At 41.5% G+C, this 22,646-nt stretch overlaps 2 protein-coding genes across 4 annotated transcripts in view; one reads left to right on the forward strand and one right to left on the reverse strand.

The window, feature by feature from the left end:
• MTMR7 (myotubularin related protein 7) overlaps positions 1-19,231 on the forward strand; it is a 107,558-nt gene extending 88,327 nt beyond the window's left edge. The window contains exons 8-14 of the mRNA XM_032328954.1: positions 5,771-5,880; positions 7,373-7,498; positions 9,287-9,336; positions 10,819-11,019; positions 12,284-12,424; positions 13,916-14,042; positions 17,541-19,231. Coding sequence (XP_032184845.1) covers positions 5,771-5,880; positions 7,373-7,498; positions 9,287-9,336; positions 10,819-11,019; positions 12,284-12,424; positions 13,916-14,042; positions 17,541-17,903 — 1,118 coding nt within the window. The 3' untranslated portion in view covers positions 17,904-19,231. The remainder of the gene's footprint in view (positions 1-5,770; positions 5,881-7,372; positions 7,499-9,286; positions 9,337-10,818; positions 11,020-12,283; positions 12,425-13,915; positions 14,043-17,540) is intronic.
• VPS37A (VPS37A subunit of ESCRT-I) overlaps positions 11,374-22,646 on the reverse strand; it is a 73,298-nt gene continuing 62,025 nt past the window's right edge. Inside the window, exons 14-17 of one of the 3 annotated variants that reach the window (XM_032328960.1) lie at positions 16,556-16,757; positions 13,983-14,176; positions 13,027-13,188; positions 11,374-11,934 (exon numbers count right to left, since the gene is read on the reverse strand). The gene's annotated coding sequence lies outside the window, so the exon portion shown is untranslated. Of the gene's footprint in view, positions 11,935-12,476; positions 13,189-13,982; positions 14,177-16,555; positions 16,758-22,646 lie in introns of those variants that run through there. The other 2 variants (XM_032328958.1, XM_032328959.1) reach the window with 2 other exon arrangements.

Below are 22,646 nucleotides of genomic sequence, written 5' to 3' on the forward strand. Positions count from 1 at the left end.
CTCCCAGTCTAGCCTTCTCTATTTTCACTTAAGTTTCCTATTTAGACTCTAAGCCTCACCTTCAGTTAACTTCCTGTTCATCCTGGCTCAGTTGGCATAGTGACTTAACTATTCTCTCTTTGTAGTGGAAAAATATATGGAAATTGGAGTCAAGGGAGTTAGATTCCGATCAAGTGTCCTTAACTGGGCTGCTAGCATCTGAACCTGTTCCTCTTCTGTAAGTTGAGAAAATCAGACCTACTGTAGATGGGAGGTTGCGTCAGTTCATTGAGAGAAAACTAAGCCCCAAGCCTTATAGACCGTAGATGTAATATAAATGGGCACATATATACTTTTTATTTGCCGCAAGTGGTGTTTTTAGACACAAATTCACATGCAAAGCTCATAAATGCTGAGGGCATTCTTTTGTGAACCTGCTGCTAGATTTCCTTTAGGACAATGGTAATTAGTATTACTGGAATGTATGTATGTACATGCTTTCATGTTTATTAGCAGCTCAACACACACACACACACTTATGCATATGAGTACTTGTGTATACTATTCTCAATGCTTTGTACGCTAGCAGTACTAACACAGGTATAAAGAATTTAGGCTCGATTGTACCTTACCAATTTATATGATCACCAAATTCCTTAAAGGAAAACAAGGCTGTACAAAGTTGGGTTTCGTGGCATTGTTGTATAGCAGTTCCAGAAAGCAGCACGCATGCCCTAGGCTGGAGTCGTTTTAAAGAATAATCACTAATCTTGTTGGCATGCTGTGAAGACGCTAAAACGCAAAGCTCTCCATTATATAGAGTTCTCTATAAAGAGGGCCCACGGTCCTTGGCCTGGGGAGGAGCATACCACTAACATTAATAAATTGAATACAGTCTGTGCAGAGCTCAGAAGTTTATTCTGTGTCACCGTGGTGGGCTCTGAGTAGAAGGCAAACCATAAAACAGGCTTAACCAAACATTTCCATGTCAAGAGTCCATCATAAAATCCTCTTTGAATGGGTTCACCTGCTAGGAGGTTAAGTGAAGGGAGATTATTATCCTTTGACCAGTTCTCTGAAGAGCATTTCATTGGGCTTGGGGTTTGGACTCCAAAATGGGAAAGGGGAAAATCAACACATTAACAGAACTCACGTGGCTGGCAGGCTGGTCATTAAGGGAGGGCCATGAACTCTTCAACTTCAGGTTTTAGGAGACGAGAAAGAATGATCTCCTGGGGTCCAGATGGAGACTGTCTTTGCATCCTCCAGGATCCCACCCAGCAACTGTACACGAGGAAAGGAGATTGGTGTTAGTGACTTTCTTAAAGAAGATCAGGCAAGGCTTATTTTCTTCCAAGTAAATTTCTTATTTCCTCTTATTTCCTTATGTCCTATAATTATCTTTTTTTTATGTTATCTTTTTATATGTTATCCATATATGTTTATGGGATACGGTTGCTCTTTTACGTAAAACAAATATTGTTAGACCTGGGCATTAAACTCCCACTCAGTAAGTACGATTCTCTGTGGCATATGCCTCTGATGTCAGCTGAAATGAACTTCGTTCAGCAAAATGGTTTGTAAATATTGGTTTGGGTTTGGCAACAAGAGTGAACAAATCAGTATTTCTGCCTTATCCTGAGTTTATCCAAACAAACCCACCAGTTTTATATTTAAAAGTGCAGGCCCTGATTGTTTGAGTCTCAAGTGTTCCCCCATCTGTCCGTGTGTATTAATCATCTGTAGAGCTGTTTGCTCTCACCCGGCCACTCAGCATTTGGCGGGAGAACACCCTTACAGTCATTACCTTGCCCGAAAACCTGGTGAGGGTAGTTCACTTAAAGTACACAGCTTTAGTGTTCCTGAAAACACAAATGTTCAACAAGGAGCCATTCTCAGTGTGGGAAGGAGGAAGCTGGTCCGGCAGGAGATCCAGCAGCTTGTCTCCTTGCTGAGCGAGCTAAGTGAAGAGGGAAACACTGGAACATTCTCTCTGGCAGTACCTTTTAGGGCCCGGTTTCTGTGAGCTCTCTGTTCCTCTCCTGCTTTTGGCCCAGACCATCTCCAGGTTAGCTGGAAAGCCTGGTGTCTTATTTTAAAGCTTGCTGTCACTTCCATGCCTTGTGGGAAGAGAAGGTGAAAAGGATCATTTGTTCTTGGGCTGAGCTTCAGGGTTTGGATGCCAAGATATCCCTCAGGCTCCCTGGACCTTCTGAAATAAACGGGAATGCCAACTAGCCCTAAGCCCTATAATAACAACTGGAAAGGTCGGCCTATTTAGTGAAAAGGAAAAACAACAACAACAAACTGTTTGCAAGGTAATGTTATCTGTGAAAGATTTAAAGGAATCAGTGGAGTCCTGAGACTCTACGTGGTGGCATGTGTGTATTTTAGGATTAAGTTGAACACTTTGGGTCATGGCCTGGGGTTAAACAGAAAGACCAAAGAGGAGGCGCCCAGGGAGTGGTGAGAGGGCCCTTCCGGTGCTGGAATTTCAGGCCTTTCCTCCGGGCTGGGTGCACAGGCAGAGGCGAGCCTGCCCCCTGCAGGAACCAAGTGGGACTGCCGGGCAGTGTCACTGGGGAGGGAAGGCAGGCCTTGCCCAGTTTTAACTGGAGGCTGTCGGTCTGTCTTTCCATCAGATTCCAGACTGGGTACACACCCCTGAGCTCGCAGGAGAACTTAGCAGGTGCACCCTGACTAGCTGGCTGCACGGCATCAACTTCGTTGCACTCTCCTTCCTAAAGCTGCCCGCCGTGCCTTGGGAGGCTCTTTGGCCCAGGCTGGAAGCCATCCCTCCTTTGCCATTTCCCCCTCCTAAATGCCCTTTTTGCCGACTTTGCAAAAGACAGATACACCTTTTATCACCTCCTCCGTCATTACAATGTATTATTCCAGGGTGCATGAGAGAGTACCTAATTTAAAACATTATTGTGGGGGTACAGCTAATCAGGTTCATCTTCCCCCAACGTCGCTGCTGCCCAGAGAAGTATAGTGGAAGTCACTCGTGTGGACAACATTTGAAATTTCACATTTTCTAGTGGCCGCATCAAAAAGTTAAAGGAAATGGGCAAATTTTCATAATACATTTGTATTTAACTTGATATATCCCAAATATTATCATTTCAACATGTAGTCATAACAGAAGCTACTATTGAGAGCCTTCTTTTTTTTAAGATTATTTATTTATTTATTTATTTATTTATTTGACAGAGATCACAAGAAGGCGGAGAAGCAGGTGGAGAGAGAGACGGAAGCAGGCTCCCTGCTAAGCAGGGAGCCCGATGCAGGGCTTGATCCCAGGACCCTGAGATCATGACCTGAGCCAAAGGCAGAGGCTTAACCGACTGAGCCACCCAGGTGCCCCAGTGAGATACTTTTTATCCTTTTTTTCATACTGAGTATTTCACATTTAGGATCTCCTTTGCACTCACAGCGTATCTCAGTTCAGACTCGCTCCATTTCAGATATTCAACAGCCACGTGGGACTAGTGGCTGCCGCACTGCACAGTACGGTTCTGAGGGACAAAGTGTGTAAACTTCAAGTTGATAGTAGGTGGGAGACAAGGAGCATTTAGAGTGGTTCATGTGTGAATTACAAAAAATAATATAACCGAGATCGATAGACATTGCTTAAGAGAATGTACTTTGGAGCCAGACTGAATCTGAGCCTCACCGCTTATCAGCTAGTGACCTTGGACAAGTTACTTAACCTCTCTTTGCATTGTTTTCCACTTTTATAAATAAGGATAATAATAGTACCTTCTTCATATGATTTCTAGGACGATTAGAAAACTATTGTATAGAAAGCACCTGGAGGGGTGCCTGGGTGGCTCAGTCGGTTAAGCGTCTGCCTTTGGCTCAGTTCATGATGACAGGGTCCTGGGATGGAGCCCCACATTTGGTTCCCTGCTCATCAGGAAGGCTGCTTCTCCCTTTCCCTCTCCCTCCGCCTGCTGCTCCCCCTGCCTGTGTTCTCCATGTCAAATAAATAAAATGCATTTAAAAAAAAAAAAAAAAAAGCACCTGGAGGACTATCTGGCACCTGGTAAGTACTATTTAAGTTTTGCTATTATTATTACTAGTAGAGGTACGATTTCGAGTTACACCCACCAGGGTAGCCCTGGTGTGGTGGCAGACACTCAGCTTCTTCGTTAGAGGCCTTGGGCTCTCCTGCCATTGATCACTTTGTGTTCTGACCTTTCTAAGCCTCAGCTCTGAGGTGGGGTGTGAATGAGTCTGTACCTCCTAACTGTCAGGACACCGCACTGGACGAACAGATGGTAAAGCATAGTTCACGGCGACCATTTCTGAATTTTCCATCTCCCAGCATGGGGTATATACATTAGCTTATTTCACTCTTCAGTTAACACTTTGAGGAAGGCGTTTTATCCCCATGGCACACTTGAGGAAATCAAGGCTTGGTAACTAGCCCAGGTTGCATTGTTGAGAGCATAGAGCTGGAATCTGGATGCTAGAAGATCCGACTCTGAAGCCCATGGCCTTGAATAGGACCACGTGTTGTTGCCCCTGCACACATGGTGATTATTACTAAGACGTACAAGTTGGTTCACATAAAACTAAAATCTAAGTGAAACACGAGGCCTTCCCAGTTCCCCAAGATGTCAGACTGAATATAAAACACCCTCTGATAAGAACATCTAGAAATGCTATATTCAATATAGGAAACATTTCCTTAAATGAATCACTGACCTTATAAGCAAGACAAGAAACAAGCCGCCAAGTAATCGAGGCCACAGTGACACAGCACTGCACAACCACTAGGGATGCGGGAGTCAGAAAGCCGAGGGATAACCAGTGTTGGCGCGGATGTGGGGACATCAGAAGCCTTGCGGTCGTTGCCCCCGGGATGTAGCCCGGTGTGGCAGCTGAGGAAGACAGCACCTTGGGCAGCCTCCCGAGTGGTTAACCCGTGTGACCTCGCGAGTCCTCTCCTAAGGATGGCCCCACGAGAACTGAAACCTACTTCTACAGAAAACTTGCACACGAATGTTCATAGCTGCATTGTTCGTCAGAGCTCAGAAGTGGAAATAACCCAAACGCCCACCAGCAGATGAATGGGTAAAAAATGGGCATATCCATCCTGTGAAATATTTGGCCTTGAAAAGGAAGGTTGCTCCTGAGCAGTTTTCAGTTTGCTTCTGCCAGTGTCATGACTCCAGCCCCAAACACGGTAATTTCTCAACTAGGAAATCCTGCACAGAAAGAAAAGATGCTTTTGGATCCCAAACACGTAGGAGACTAGACCAAGGGTTTCAACATCCTCAGCAAGGTTTTCTGCGGGATTCCGCAAAATTATGGAGATGTTGCTCCTGGTTAGGACAGTCGTTTTGTTTTCACAGTGGTCCTGAACAGAAGGCGTTGGGTGCTGTGGAGGTCTAACTGGGCAGGTGCTGGGGTTCGATCCAGGAACTCTCCTCTGTAGCCTGCTCCTGCGTGAGCCACTGCCGATATCTTTGCTGAAGGATAAACAGGTCTTCTCTTCTGGACCTTGACTGTGGCCCATGATTTCCATTAATATTGGGGTTTAAACTTTACAAATAGAATACTTCTGAACAGATGCAGCATCCCCTAGGACCAGAGAGAGTAGAAGAGCCTTACTTGAAGTGGTTCAGTAGAACCAATTTTACAAGTATGGACACTTACCCTGACTTAATTTCCTCCAGAAAATACAGTGATGAAGGAATCATTAACAAATTACCTGCAAATATGAGCATATATAAAGTAAGATTGTCTTTATTTTGCTTTCATCGCATGATTTACCTTGCAGTGTGTGAACTGAAATCTCCGTCCATGAGTGACTTTCTGTGGGGACTGGAGAACTCGGGCTGGTTAAGGCACATCAAGGCCATCATGGATGCAGGGATCTTCATTGCAAAGGTAAGTTGTAAGGGCCGAGCAGCCAGGGAGCTCTGACTTCAGGATGGACATCCTGTTTACCCTCCCCATCTGCTGAGGCTGCCATGCACGTAGTCAGCTGTGGCTCGCCGAGTGGGGAGCTAGCTGGCTTTGCAGACCATGATGTTTGGCCTCGTAAACATGTGATTGCTGCCAAAGAGAGGACAGCGCTCTGTCGGTAGTGTGCCGGCACAGCAGTACATGGGAAGACATTTTCAGAGTATTCTCTTCGGGTAGACTTGGTCCTAAGTGGAGGAAAGAACTGCCTATAGGAGAGTACATACATCCAAATGTGTGGCACTTCAGTGACCGAGCCGGTCTTCCATCTTAGTAAACTGCAACTCCTTTGCCACATGGTGTAAGTTAAGTCCTGTTTCCAAACCTGGTAGGTCGGTTCCCTTCTGCCACAGAACAGTCTCGCTGCAACTTTCATATAAACAGGTTTTGGATGCATTGTCTATTTTCTCAATTTTTTTTTTGTTAGTTCTATTTGTTTTTATAAGTCCCTCTCAAATTTATACCTAAAGACAACCACGTCTTTTCTGAAGATGTGGTATGCTCCCCTTTATTCGAGAATTCATTTATTCATATTGCAGTGTGTGAACTGAAATCTCCGTCCATGAGTGACTTTCTGTGGCGACTGGAGAACTCGGGCTGGTTAAGGCACATTAAGGCCATCGTGGATGCAGAGTAAATATTTATTTAGTGCCCGGCACTTTTATCGGTGCTGAGCACACGATGCCAAATAAACCAGATTTTCTTCTCTTACAGAGCTTGCATTCTGGTATGGGACACAGAAAATGAATAAATAGAAAAAAAAATAAGAAAAAATAGGACTTCTGGTAGTGAAAGTGCTATGTTGTATTCTCTACCATGTTTCCCAGTTTGTTTCCTGTCAGACGATGCTCAGCTAAAAATTGTGTACACATTTGTAGTAGCAGATAGGAATCTTTGAGACTTGCTGCCGTAATTTTTACCGTGTTTTCTCTTTCTTCCCTCACTCCCTGGTTCCACTGCTGGACTCCTATCCTTTGATCTCTAATTTCATGGTGTTACTACATATAATTTTTTGTGTCTTTCCCATTTTGGAAATGATTGAGGCCAGTAGCAGCTGCAGAATTTCCGTATTGGGAAGGTTTAAGGTGGAACCCAGAGGAGAGGGCGGACGGTGGGTCTGGAGAGGTTTGCTCAGGAGGCGCGTGTCCACTGTAGCACGTGTGTGTACTCGCGGTGGTCTGGGGGTGGCTCCTGGGTGGACAGGAAGGAAACGTTCTGGTTGCCAGCACCAAGCCACTCCCTGGCTCTATCCTAAATGGATGGGGCACAAACACTAAATTAGTTGCTTTGGGTTATTTTTTTTTTTTCCACTCCCCTTTTTCTTTCCGTAGGTATAAACCCAAACCTTGTTCTGATGAGATGTTTTTCCTTTTTGTGGCCATTCTTTCTGACTCTCTGCTGACCCTGTGTTTTTCAGGCAGTTTCAGAGGAAGGGGCCAGCGTGCTTGTTCACTGTTCCGATGGTTGGGACAGGACTGCCCAAGTGTGCTCAGTGGCCAGCCTCCTGCTAGATCCGCATTACCGGACCCTGAAGGGCTTTATGGTGAGTGTGGCTGCTGGGCTTCTCTCCCACGCGGGGCCGTGAACAGAACGCATCTCTCTTTCGACAACCGTTGGCAACTTTTTTTCCTCTCGCTGTTACTCTTCTCTTGGTAGATCAGCAAGATTAAAAGGGAAAAGGTAGAAAATGGTCTTGGAGTAAAGAAGTGAATTTCTGGGATATTGGAAGCTATTCAAATTGGTGCTATGAAATGTGAATTTGGGGGTCAATATAGACTATGTTCAGTAGTCTGTAAAATAGTGAATTTTATAAATTATTTGCTCATAAATATTCCAAGTTGAGGTAACATGTGAACATGTGGTAGAAAAATTTTTCAGAAAAAAATATTTGGAGAAAAAAATTTCTGAATGATGCATGAAAAGTCCTTGAGAGGAAAAACGTTTTACTTACCGCTTTGATTTTTTTAGGTAGTCCTTCACTACTCTGGCTCAGAGTATTGAGAACTTCGTTGTTTCTGTGCTCTCTGTTGAAACTACGGTGTGACCTTTCCTAGACTTTCACCTTTTAGGTGTGCATCACAGTGCGACGTGTTCCTTCCACCCACAGATTATTTGTGTAGCTCCCGGGGTGTGAAGCTCTGGCTGAGCTGGAGCCCCGTTCTGCAGCTTGACCGCAGGGGTTTCCTAGGGACTGGGAGACTAGCTGGTTCTCGCCTCTGGCACCACGATGTGGTAGAAAGTGCTTCAGTGGATCCTGAATCCATGCGAGGGACAGACGCTGCCAGAGGAGCCTGACCAGGGGGCTCTCTGCTGCTAGATCTCCTTCATCGACTGAGATCAGCGGACACTCTGGGGACAAGAGAAGTGGCAGAGGTTTCCTTTATGGGCTGTTTCTTTTTATTTCTTTCTTTTTTTTTTTTTTTTTGGAAAGTGTCAGAACTTTCAATTCCCTGTGATAGCACTGAGACATCTGAGTGCAACTCCCTCCCCTGGACTGAGGTTAGGAAGGCTGGATTCCTTCATGCCCACTGGGCGGGTGGAGGGTTCCTGGCTCACACGCCTCTTCACACCATCCTCTACCACCATGGACTCTCTGATTCTGCCCCATTAAATTTATATGTTGTCAAGGGCGAACTTCAACCACTCCAAATTTTTAAAGGGAAATCCCTTGGCCATTGTAGAGCATGGGATTGGTCTGTACTATTTGATTTTTTTTTTAACATCCAGATAATTTGAAATTATAAACTCGTGTTACCCCAATTTTAAAACAGGGCTGAAACTCCTCTATTATGTCCCCAACACTTGTCATTTTGGGATTTTCCTAATGTGTCACAAAGATCATAGGAAAATATTCCTAATTGCTCTTGTAAGGAGGTTGGTATTTGATATTATACTGAGACCTGTTGGTTAAGAGATGGGCTTTAGCGTAGAAAGAGCTAGGTTACGAGGTAGCATCCACCACTTCTTAGTAGTGTGATCTTAAGAGAATTAAGCCTGTCAGTTTCTCCTTTTGAAAAATGAGTGATCCTACTTGTCCCACAGTAAAATGCGATTATATATGAAGCAAAATGAACAGTGTTTCCCAGAAAGCACTCAGTGGGTGCTGCTATTACCTTTTCATATATCCATTCCCATGTTTTCCCCATGGATGACCTTCAGCTTTGCCGTTCTGCACGTCTGTCTTGGTGGACAATGACGGTGCATTCGTCTACACTATCTAAGGATAGTGACTTCCCCAAAATCCTTTGAATCCTTCAGCACTGTTGGTTGGGGGTCTCTTATATTTCCTTGTTTGCTTCTCTCCATGATATTTATATTCTTTTTTATGTAGGTATTAATTGAAAAGGACTGGATTTCCTTTGGTCATAAGTTTAATCACAGGTAAAAAAAAAAATTTAAAAATCTGTTGGTTTGAATGTGTACGATAAAAAAACCTGCTTCTGAAGTTTTCAACTGAGTGGGGGGAAACAGACTTTTCTTTGTGTATCTTATTCGAAAAGTTAAAAGTTTTGTTGTATACATTGTATCACAGATAAATGAAGTTCTATTACCTTGTGGCAGTTAGCAACTCTGAGATAGAGGATGTATGGACAGAAAGAATGTGGAAATGGACAAAGACTAGCTATGTAATTGTTTTATGAGGAAGCCCTTTTTAAAGCTACCAAGTTGAGTGGAACTTAAACTTTTGAGAAGTTTCCAGTTTCTAGTGTTTTCACTCTTAGAAAAACTCCTAAACTGATCTCTGGTCATTTCTATTCTAAAGTTGGTTATCTCTTGCTGAGCAGGTAAGTTTCTATACTGTTACTTTGAATTTGATGGCACCCCAGTCCCCACTTTTGGATTCTAAAATTCACTTAATAGTGTAAAGGACTAGGCAGCCTTCATTTAAAAATCAATACAAGGGGCACCTGCCCGGGTTGCTCAGTCAGTTGAGCATCCGATTCGTGATCTTGACTTGGGTCCTGATCTCAGGGTTGAATTCAAGCCCTGTTTGGGCTTGATGCTGGGTGTGGAAGCCACTTAAAAAAATCAGTACAAATGTGAGGGAGAAGATTCTGATGTACTCCTGAAAAACAAAGATGGGAGATATAAAGGTATATAGGAGCCTGGAAATATGGGAATTGTCACATGGGAAATAAATTATGTGACAGGCTTTAACATTACTCTAGAAATATCTGAGAAACTTGGGAAACCACAATTTGGTGTTTTCTTTTTTAATTTTTTTTTTTATTATTTGACAGAGAGATCACAAGTAGTCAGAGAGGCCGGCAGAGAGAGAGAGAGGAGGAAGCAGGCTCCCTGATGAGCAGAGAGCCCGATGTGGGGCTCGATCCCAGGACCCTGAGATCATGACCTGAGCCGAAGGCAGAGGCTTAACCCACTGAGCCACCCAGGCGCCCCCACAATTTGTTTTTCAAGGTGTCTTTCTTCCTCTTCCCTTCCAACAAAGCAGTGCAAAAGCAAAAAAAACCCAACAAAAACAAAAACAAAAAAACTACACTCCCACAAATTGCTAATTAAATAAAGTGTTAGATTTACTTCAAAAGTCCTGATGTACTTTTGAAGCTTGAATTAAAGAAGGCTCATTAAAAGAAGAAAAAATGTTCTTTTGCCATGGAAAGCTCCCTTGAATTTTATCTTTTTACTAATTCTTTTCTAACCATACGTCCCTTCCGTAGCCAGACCTTCAGTACGAAGTTTCTCTTGAAAGTGGAATTTAAGAAGTTAATTTTTCCCACTTGTGCACCTCAGGTTTATAAGGTTTATCTAGAAACTAGGGTTTCTTTTGTGATCGTGTTTGCATTTATAGCTTTATAAATAAAAACCCCCAACCTGCTATAAAATCTCTCATATTTTGTTTAGATACGGCAACCTAGATGGTGACCCAAAAGAAATCTCTCCAGTCATTGATCAGTTCATTGAGTGTGTCTGGCAGTTAATGGAACAGTTTCCCTGTGCCTTTGAGTTCAATGAAAGATTTTTGATTCACATTCAACATCACATTTATTCCTGCCAGTTTGGAAACTTCTTATGTAATAGTCAAAAGGAGCGACAAGAACTCAAGTAAGTGTTTTGCTGTTTAATCTTTATCTAAGGATTTTGTGATTGAGAATTTCAGATGGCATTTTAAAATTCTGGAGACTATTTTAGCCACATATCTATACTAGCAGATTAAAGTTATTTTCTTTTTTCTGACATCACTTCATAAATGGTTTAACATCAGCGACTGACATAGATATAACAAGCTCATTTACCCCAGTGACATCCATAGACAGGTGGCACACTTGAGGCACTCAGATCGAAAGGAAGCTTCCTGGAGTGAGAGAAAGTGGTATTTGTACTTAAAAGGAAAAAGTTAGACATCTTCAGTGGATATACTCTTCTAATAAGAAATGCAAATCTAACTCAGAAAGCAAATTTGAAGCCCCAAGTCATCTTTTATTCAGATTAAAACTGTATTGTTTCTATCCAGGGGGAAAGTCAATGAAATGTAGAACTTAAATTGCAAAGTCAAAAACTTAACAGCAAAGTGCTTTATGAACTGCAACGAGAGAACAGTTTTGAAATTGTCATAAAATGATTTTAACTGTGGTGTATATAATAATATCAGATTTAATTCCGGAAATGATCAGTTCAAGTAAAATGGACTTCCCTGGTTTTATAGTCTGAACAGAAAGAAAATAGCTTTTTCTGGTGGATACTCAGTTTTCTCTCAGGAACTTCAAGTGTGATTCCTGGTTAAGTGGTAAATGATGAAAAGTAGCAGAGTGCTTCCTTCAAGCTCGCCTGTTTTCCTAGACAGTTTTGTGGTTTGCTGTGAACCAGTCACTTTACTGGTGTCGGCTTGCCTTTGAATCCTGGCAATTCCACTCACTGTGTGTCTCTGTGACTACGTGACTTTGAGAAACTTCTCCATCTCTCTTCGCCTTGATTTCCTCATTCGTACAATGGACAGATCTTGTAGGAGTTCAGTGAGGACTGGATGAGAGAAAACAGGTGAAGCATTTTAGTAGTACTTGGCAAATAAGAAAATTCCAGTGACTATTTGGGGAAAAATTTCCCCCAAATTACACAGCAGTTTTACTTTACACTCAGAGGAATTAAACACCTTGTTGAGGTCAGTACAGGTAGCAGAGAGGCTGACGCTAATTCAGTGCCCTTCTGCTAGAACATGAAAACGCAACCAGACTGTGAATTTCCCTGCCACAGAACAGGGACATGGGATATTCACCTCACAATTATTGGTCCCTTTCCGGCTTAAATATTACATACCTGCAATTTCTAAGAACCAATTAGGTCATTTTCAGGCTTCTTTTCTTTCTAACAGAATTCAAGAAAGAACCTACTCTCTGTGGGCTCACCTGTGGAAGAATCGCGCCGACTACCTGAATCCTCTATTTAGAGCTGATCAGAGTCAGACCCGCGGAACCCTGCGTCTCCCCACAACACCAGGCAACTTCATGTACAAGTACGCAAACCTCCAGCACCTTACTGAGGACGCTTAGGAACGTAGATTCTGCCACTGTTCAATATCTGGAGTCCAAAGCATATAGAACACTAGGCCTCCAGAGGATTTGGGGGACATGAAACACACTAGGGAATGCTTAAATATCTGGTATTTTGGCCCGTGTCCCCTCTCCCCCTCCTTGTCCCTACATATCAAATTCTCTTTAGAAATCAGTGTTTATAAAAATGATACTTTAAAAATGTAAGTTCCAATATTATTTAAAAGCAAAAAACAGGGAGGGAAGAAGAAAAGGAAGCAAGAACGGGCGGAGGAATGAAGGGACCAAATACACCAAGTGTCTTCTAAGTTAAATGTGGAATCACGAGTTTAGGTCGTGATCATGACTTAGCTCACCCTCTTTCTCTGCTGAAACTCTGCCTAGGGGAATTATTTCCCCGTGGAAATAAATTATTTTAAGACCGTATATTGGGATATGGAAGAGCACGGTGGCATCCTACAGATTCTATTAGAGCTGCAGGTCATGTTTTATCCTTCGGGTTCTCTATGTGGAAGCTGTATGATGTGGAAGGATGTCTCCGTAGTCAGCAAAAAGACCAACTTACACAGAATAAACGGAGAAACCCCGTTCTTTCTCCCTGTGCACCCCTCAAAACGCACTCCGTGTTAGTGGCTTCCTTTAGAGTTGTTTTTCCTCCTCAATTTGCTTTTGTTCTTAACTATTTCGATCTAATTATTTCCCCATAATTTGAAAGAATATTGTCACGCTGAAAAAAAAAAAAGAGCCATAAAACAGCAGTTTTGAGAGCTGTTGAGATACAATTCAATCAACTGTACTGCTCCTAATTTGTTAGTAAGAGCCAGTCAACAAGTGTGTTACTGAGAGTCAAGCACTATTCAAAGCACTATGGATAAGACAATGAATTACACTAAAACCCTGCCCTCAAAGTACTTTACTTAAAGCATCGATGTACAGATATCCCTGTGATAGTACTATTTATTCTTTGCAATGCAGTATGCTTTATTGTGTAGGATAAAAAAGGGAAGATTTATTGCAAATGGAAACGTCAATTTTTGGTGGTTGTGATAAACAAATATAAAAAACAAGCCAAAACCCTCAAATCTGCCAAGCTGAAAGAATCTAAATGTTAATATAATCACTAATTTTCCAAGTTTATTTCAAAACTAAGAGCTATTTTCTTAAGAAAAGAAGAATATGTTAATATGTGCCACTTCATTCTACTTTAGAAAGATACAGGCCTTATTTCAGGACCATGTGTACAAGTAGACTCACCATGAATTTACCCTCTCAAAAGAAATTTACTGACCCAAGAAAAAGAAAGCATCAACATGAAATCATTACCTTAAGTGTGAGCCACGATTGGTGATATTAGGACTTTGGGACTCTGGCATGACAGATATCTTAGAAGATTTAAGGAGTGAACTTAGAGACTGTGATATGATGGTACCCTAAAACGTTGCCGTCTTTTGTAGGTTCTGGAATGGGATGTACAACCGTTTTGAAAAGGGACTCCAGCCCCGACAGTCCGTTACGGATTACCTTATGGCAGTGAAGGAGGAGACCCAGCAGCTGGAGGAAGAACTAGAGGCCCTAGAAGACGTAAGACACACTCGTTCTTGTCTCTTTTCTGTGCTTAGCTCTTGATAACCACTGTTCCGTGAACGTCTCTCATGACTCAGGATATGTGAAACGCAGCAGCATAGCCGTTTCATATTTTTAGCTAAGCAGATAACCTGAAACAGAAACCCACCGGGTAAGCACCCAGATCACCGAAGCCCTAACCTAGGCACTTAGTACTTTTTGACATCTGGCTTGGGGCTCCCTTACATGGTTTGCTGAACTAGGCAGTTATTCCCACAATGGGTCAGGTTTTATTCATTACTGTTATTTGAGAAAACTAAAATGAATTCCTTCTGGGGTATACATAAAAAATGGGATTCAGAGTGAAAGAACAAAATCAGATAAATGCATGTATGGTAAAAATTTCTCTATGAATGATAATAGTTGAGACCAACTTAGCAACAGCCTAATTTTTGGCTTTTGTAATTCCCCACTAATTGGCCAGGAAGGTTATAATATATACATTTTTGCTAATTATATAACTTTGTTTCCAGTGATATCACTGGTGTAGATACTCACTAAAACCACTTGGATTCTTTGCTTCATTCTGCTTCATTCCTCTTAAAACTCCCTGGCATCATCATGTCATTCACTTACTCAAGAACTGGCAACCAATTGCTGTGGTCTGGACCTGAATTCTCAATTGAGACTAAATACCAAAATAAGATGAACAGCCTGTTCTCCACACTCCTGAGATATGTAGTGTAGACTGGTAACATCTAGTAAAAGTTGGCAAAATATCATAAGATGCATTCCAACAAAGTCTACTCTTTTACCTAAGGGAGAGTCACTCCTAAGAACGATGGCCTGGGGACACACACTACGGTTCAGGGACCCCACCAATAAAGACAGTCATGTAGGGTAGCTGGTGAGGCTGACTTCTCTGCTGCTCCCATAACATTACCAGGAAACATCACATTTCAGGATACAAGTATCACGGAAGAGCTTGGTCTAGGGTTGCCCACCCTAGTCCCTACAGTGGCCAGATGGATAAAACAAATTCCGTCACTAGTGAACTGTTGGTTTTGAGAACTTTTGAAATCAAGCATAAATCTTAATCTACTATAAATCTGCAAACCTAAAACAAACCATCTTTGGGCTTATATGGAGAGTTCTACCTTAAGTTTACATTATTGGAGAAACAGTTTTTGTGCACCAAAATCACCTCAAAAAAAAAAAAAAAATCCTACTGCCAGGGCTCTAAGCCCAGAGATTCTGATACAGAATCTTTCAAGCTCCACAATGATTGTGAGTTGTCACCAGGGCTGAGAGACCTTGAATTATAAATAAAATACATAGACAAATGAAATGAGGCACAGTTTAGGTTTTTAGGATCCTGGAGCTCTGGTAAAAGCCTTTATGATTTTTGTCATTTTTAAGTCCACTCATAACATCAGTAAGCCAGTTTTTTTTACCCTTCCTAAAGATACCCAAGCTTTATGAAAAGCTTAGGATTCTCCTGGTCTATTCCAAAATTCTTTTTGTTAAGATACTAAAAATGAAAAAAAAAATTACTTAGAAAAACCTTAATTAAAAAACATTGGCTCTTTTACCTTTATAACAAAGTCAAAACCCCTTAGCCTCGCATTTAAGATTTTCCCACAATTCAGTAATCGATTCCTTCAGCTTTATTCTCTATTATTGCCCTTGCTCAAATTTTTTTTTCAATTTTTTGTTTTACCAACATACAACATATTATTTGTTTCAGGGGTACAGGGTTGTGATCCTGGGTCTTCTGTAATACCTAGTGCTCACTGCAGCCCATATCCTCCCCACTGTCCATCACCCCGTTACCGTATCGCCCCTACCCCTTCCCTGCAGCAGCCCTCAGTTTTCTCCCTAAGATTAAGAGTCTCTTATGGTTTGTTTCCCTCTCTGGTTTCATCTTACTTTGTTTCTTTCTCTGCCTTTTCATTAATGACACGTATCAGTGAGATCACCTGGGAATTGTCTTTCTTTGACTTATTCCAGTTAGCATAACACCCTCTAGTTTCATCCACGTCATTGCCCTTGCTCAAATTTAACTGTGCTCTGCTTCTTGTACACAATGACCTCTTCTTTTGTTTTTCTTCTGATTGTCCCTCCTGCCGTAAATGCTCTAACCATCACCAGTTTAATTCTCTAACCATCTAACCATCACCAGTTTAATTAAAACCTCCCAGATTAATTCCTTCACAGTCGGTTAAAATGCTCCTTCACTGGGACGCTTGGGTGGCACAGTTGGTTAAGCAACTGCCTTCCGCTCAGGTCATGATCCCAGTGGGATCAAGCCCTGCATCAGGCTCCTTGCTCAGTAGGGAGTCTGCTTCTTCCTCTCCCTCTGTCTGCTGCTCTGCCTACTTGCACTTTCTATTGCTTTGTCAAATAAATAAATAAAATCTTAGAAAAAAAAAAATGCTCCTTCATTCCTGAAGCTTATTCGGATCTCTTCCCTCTAGCCATCCCAGCCACCCTCTTAAACAATTGTGACCTCTTGCAAGTTCTTACATTACCTGAACTCTGCCTCCATACTTCAAGTTCCTTATGGCTGGATCTGTATTCTCTCCATTACTCATATTGCCCAGTACAATGCTCTTTGCACATAAGGAGAATGCTTTTGAAGGGAGTAATACTTGGTCTTTTAACACCTCCCTTGTTGATGGCAAAGGATGAAACCTGGTAAAATGTATTTTGAGCAATCCAAATGTCCATCATCTGATGAAGAGAACAAAATGTGGATGTTCATGCAATGTAGTAATATTTAATCATAAAAAGGAATGGAGTATTGATACATGCTACATCATGGATAAACCCCGAGAACATAAACTAAGGGAAAGAAGCCAAACATAAAAGGACATATGTTGTATGATTTCATTTATAGGAAATGTCCAGACCAGGCAAATCCATACAGACAGAAAGCACCTCAGCGGTTGCCAGGACTCTGGGAAGGGGGAATAGGGAGTAACTACTAATGAATATGGGGTTTTCTTTGGGATGATGAAAATATTTTGGAATTAGGGAGTAGTGAATTGTGTAACCTTGTGAATATATTAAAACCAATGAATTATATATTTTAGAAGGGGAGATTTATGGTAAGTGACTTATATCTTAATTTAAAACTTAGATAATAAACACCTCATTCCTGATTTTTTAAAGAATTGTATTTTGAGTTCATAGGATGAAAATCATTACATAAAACCTTATAGTAGAGAAAGAAGAATGACTCCTGATTGCCAGGTGCTCTATATAGGTTTTTGTTTTGTTTTGCATTTTACAGAAAACCTATATACTAAGGCAGGTATTACCTTCCTTAATTAGAGATGAAGAAACCAAGTCTCAGAAAATCTAATTATTTTGTCCAAGGTCATAGAGCCTAGCTTTGAACCCATGTCCATTTAAATCCCATGCTCTTAACATTATATCCAGCTGGAAAGTAATAAATGCTAAATTATTAAAGATTTTTCCCTGAAAAAAATTTTTTTTTTTTTTTTTTTTTAGAGGCTGGAAAAAATTCAGAAAGTCCAGTTAAATCACACTAAAGTGAAGAGTAAACAGAGTGAACCCAGCAAACACTCAGGGTTTTCTACCTCAGACAACAGCACAGCCAACACTCCCCAGGATTACAGTGGAAATATGAAATCCTTTCCATCCAGGAGTCCTTCACAAGGTGATGAAGATTCTGCTCTCATTCTAACCCAAGACAATTTGAAAAGCTCAGATCCAGATCTGTCAGCCAACAGTGATCAGGAGTCTGGGGTCGAGGATCTGAGCTGCCGGTCTCCAAGTGGTGGGGAGTGTGCACCAAGTGAAGACAGTGGAAAGGACCGTGACTCTGACGAAGCTGTGTTTCTCACTGCCTGAAGTTTCCCTGTGAAGATCCAAAAAAAAAAGGACACACAAGAAACACTTTCCAAAAATAAGGGAGCAGTGCAATTTAAAATAAAAAATAATTCAAGAAATGGTACATGTCATTGAGAATTATAAAATGTAGCAACAAAAAGGGAAAAAAGTCCAGCTCTTAGTTTCTTTAGATGTTGAAGAACAAGATGTAGCCATTTCTTTTATCAAACACATATAAAGGAAAAATTCCCCATTTAAAAAGTTGCTCTAGACTCAGAAAGTTCTGTTCACTACATAGTGCTGACCTCTTCCATCACCTGAGTCATCGCTAAAAATCCTGGTCACAGCATGCATCTGCTCAAAGTGCCCGGAGTTCCTTCTACCCTCACACCTGTTACTCTTAGTCTTTCCCCATATTTCACTTCCAGATATATATTTTGTTTTTTCTAAAACATCTGACATTGCCTTCCACACCGTCTCTGTTACCAGTATTTCAAGTAACAGAGCACACTGTGGAAATGTACCCCTTTTGATTGGCAGATGTGTCTCTGTAACTGAGAAGCTTTGTAATTGCTTGAGCTTATCTTTCAGGTTTAATGATCACTTTAACTTTTCCTTAAATAATATATTTTGAATTGTTATTATAATCTTGTTTCCTTTTTTTCTGGAATCTCATCATTTAAAAAACGCTGAAACTTATAATTCACTTCTTCTTTAACACGAGTCTAATACCTAATAAAATAGAAGCAACATTTACTCTTTGGTTTTTAAAATATGAATTCAGACCATATTAAATATAACATTTGAAATTATAAATGTTATAAAATATAGCATTTTAAAATAACCTTTTATTACTACTTAGAGACCACATTAACAAGAGAGTGTGGGCCAACCACCAGCCTGATTCTTTTAGTATAACCAAGTCAGCAATGTCACATTGCAGTGAGGAAAAATACCAATAAAAAACTAGAGAATTTGGTTGTTCTAGTTATTTAATAATACAATTAATTTTATCAACTATCATTTTAGAAATTGCGTAACTGGCTAATATGATTTAACGTTAGTAACCAATGCTGAAAGTTCTGAAAAGAGTTTGATTATAAACTTTTGAAGAAACGTAGTGGAAAAAGTTTGGACAGAGATAAATAACATTTACAACTGCATGGCTTTTAATTATCAGTACATTCTAGAATGTAAAGGGCCACCTTTTACAATCTGCATCAATTTTTTTTCTCCTTTATAGATTAATATATTTTAGACAGAGTGCACATGTGTAAGGGAGGAGTGGAGGGAGAGAATCCCAGGCAGACTCCCTGCCAATCATGGAGCCCAACATGGGGCACAATCTCACAACCCTGAGACTATGACCTGCGCCAAAATCAAGAGTCAGATGCTCAAGTGACTGAGCCACCCAGGCGCCGCTACACATCAATATCACTAATAGGTAAAATTTGTTAATAAATTAATGTATTAAATTTTGCTGAACTGGGAATAAGGTAAGAGAGGGAAGAGGAGTAACATCAACATGGTGACAGAGGTTGTTTCTGACTTTGCTCACCTTCACAAGAAGATGACTAACAACAATTCATGGACAAGACACCACTGAGAGGATCCTAGTGCTCTGGAGTGAGGCTAAGGCCCCCCACAACATAACAGAGACCAAGACAGACTGCATTAGAAAGCTAAGAGGTCAACATGCTGACCACATTTTCCCTCCCCCAGACTGCCTCACCACTGCATGGAGCTATCTCCCTTGAGTCTACAATTCCTCTAGTGGGGAGCACCCATGGGGTGACATCCAGCTCCCCAACCCTGACTCAATGTTGTAGGTTGCTTAGCTAGAGGCCCTACTCAGGTTTCACTCTACAAGGATTGCAGGGAAAGTATGGGGTTCAACCACGAGGAGCTGAGACAGAGAAGGGGAGAGGGTCTTCCAACAACCAACACTTGGGAGTTGGAAGACTGAATTCCCATGAGTATAGCCTAATAGTGCCAACTAGTGGTTTCATTCATCTGCAAGCCAAGTCAGTGGCACTATCTGGGGAATTTGGTCTGCCAAATTTGGGTCCCCAAAGAAGGAATTCTGCTGGCCCTGGTGCCTGGTCTTCTCATGCCCTGGCAGAAGAGCTGAGTGACAGCTACCCTGCTGCAGACCATGGCTCCCAGCACCTCCATCAGAAAATCTGTTCAGGAAAATTTGGGAGTTTTCTGAAGTGGGCTCTTGCCCACACAATATCCAGAGACCTAGCCCTCCCCAGCCCTCATAACTACAAAGCATCACCTCCTGTGCCATCTGACAGGAAGAGCTGACAAAAACACCTGGAAGCTGCATGACCCAGCAACTCTTAAGCCAAGAAGTAGGTGGGCAGAACTGATAGCATTAAGAGCAAATCCAGTGGTTTTATTTGGCCAGGGCACGTGAGGCATGGGTTGGCTTGAATCAAGACCACAAAGAGCATTAATGGCCTTTGAGCTGCTTCTCCTGCTTTACCCAACCAGGGAAATGAGTTCATAGCCCCCACATATTGCTCAACACAACCTTCAACCTACCCACACAGGAAACCTAACCAGAGCACACAGGAAACTTCATAGCCCATCCAAGAGTCTCATTTACAGGGCACTTGAATGGAGCACAACCTGTGGCTTTCCACATCTGTAAAGCAAAACCAGTAGCCTCATCTGACCAGGATATTCAGTGCACACTCTTGCCTGCATCAGGTCCCCAAACAAGCTAGGCAGGCCCTGGGTCCCGTCCTGCTGTCCTGCTAGGGCAGAGAGGCTAATTCATGGCCCCAAAGAATGCTAAATATAGTACCAGTCCCAACCTTCTAGTAAGTCTCACCAGAGAATTCAGGAAATCACAAAGACCATGCCACAGGCTGACTGTAGTAGGGAACCAAGTCAGCAGTGCTATCCAGCTAGTCTCAGTCTCTGACATACCCTTGACCTCAGAGCATGAATAGTTAGTTGCCTTGTCCAAAAATAGACTCTGAGGCCTTGCCTACCCAAGGATGTTATCAGCAGACACGTCCAGAAATCCAGACTGAGCTGACTAGTGAAAAATGTCTCTAACAAATCAAACATGTTAAGTCTGAGAGAGGAGACACCTTAGTCAAATGTACAGGTACCAACCTAAAGGAATCAGAGATCTTGTGAAAAATCAAGTAAGTATGATACCACCAAAGGAAATAAATGAAACTCTAGTAACTGACCCAAAAGAAATGGAGATCTATGAGTTGTCAGATAAATAACTCAATAATTCCCATAAAGAAGTTTAGTGAACTATAAAAAGACACAGCTAACCAGAATTAGGAAAGCAATACGTGACCAAGAAATTCAACAAAGAAATAGAAATCATTAAAAATAAAGCCACTCCAAATCCTAGAGCTGAAAAATATAATAACTGAATCGAAGAATATTATAGTTTCAAAAGCAGACTTAACCATGCAGAAGACCAAAGCGATGAACTGGAAGAAAAACAACTGAACTTATTCAGTAAGAGGAGCAATGAAAAAAAAAAAAATGAAAGAAAGTGAAGAGAGGCTACAGGAATTACAGGACACAACGAAAACAAATAATATTTGCATTATGGGAATTCCAGGAGAAAAAGAAATGGAGAGAAAGTATATTTAAAGCAATAATGGCTGAAAACTTACCAAACCTGGTAAAGAAAGATACCCAGATCCCAGGGGCCCGAAGGACCTAAACAGGCTGAACTCAAATAGGGCTAAATCAAGACACTTTAAAGTTAAATGTCAGCAGTCAAATACTTTTGAAAGCAGTAAGAGAAAAGTGAAATTACAAAAAAGGGAACCCCAAAAAGGCTAAAGGTAGACCTCTCAACAGAAATTTTTCAGGACTGAAATAATGAGACAATATATTCAAAATACTGGGAGGAAAAAAAAAAACCCAAAGTTTCAACGAAGAATTCTATACCCAGGGGCACCCACATGGCTCAGTCATTAGCCGTCTGCCTTTAGCTCAGGTCATGATCTCAGGGTCCTGGGATCGAGCCCCACATCAGGTTCCTTGCTCAGTGGGAAGGCTGCTTCTTACTCTCCCACTCCCCAGCTTGTGTTCCCTCTCTCATTGTGTTTCTCTCTGTCAAATAATTAAGTTCTTAAAAAAAAAATTCTATATCCAGTGAAACTGTCTTTCAGAAATAAAGGAGGGATATACTTTGCCATACAGACAATAGTGAGAGAGTTCATTACCACTAGACCTGCCTTACAAGAAATTCTAAAGGGAGCTCTTTGAGTAAAAATAAAAGATCACTAGGTAACAGCAAAGAAACTTAAGAAGGCAGTGTAAGGGGCGCCTGGGGGGCTCAGTGGGTTAAGCCTCTGCCTTCGGCTCAGGTCATGATCTCAGGGTCCTGGGATTGAGCCCTGCATTGGGCTCTCTGCTCAGCAGGGGACCTGCTTCCCCCTCTCTATCTGCCTGCCTCTCTGCCTGCTTGTGATCTCTGTCTGTCAAATAAATAAATAAAATCTTAAAAAAAAAACAAAAGGCAGTGTAAAACTATTGGTAATGAGAAATAGTAAAAAATGGATTCTGTAATAGGGTAATGGTGGTGTGTAAGTCACTTAAGATTAGTTTACAATTTAAAAACAAGCATAGTAAAAGTAACCATATCTTTAATAATCTGTTATTAACTACACAATAAGGAAAATGTAAACTGCGACATTAATTAACTAAAATGTGAGAGGTGTAAAGCTTAGGAATTCAATAAAAGTTGGTATTAGTTAAAAATAGGGTGTTAAA

Source organism: Mustela erminea, chromosome 21 (genome assembly GCF_009829155.1).
Source record: "Mustela erminea isolate mMusErm1 chromosome 21, mMusErm1.Pri, whole genome shotgun sequence".
NCBI lineage: Eukaryota > Metazoa > Chordata > Mammalia > Carnivora > Mustelidae > Mustela > Mustela erminea.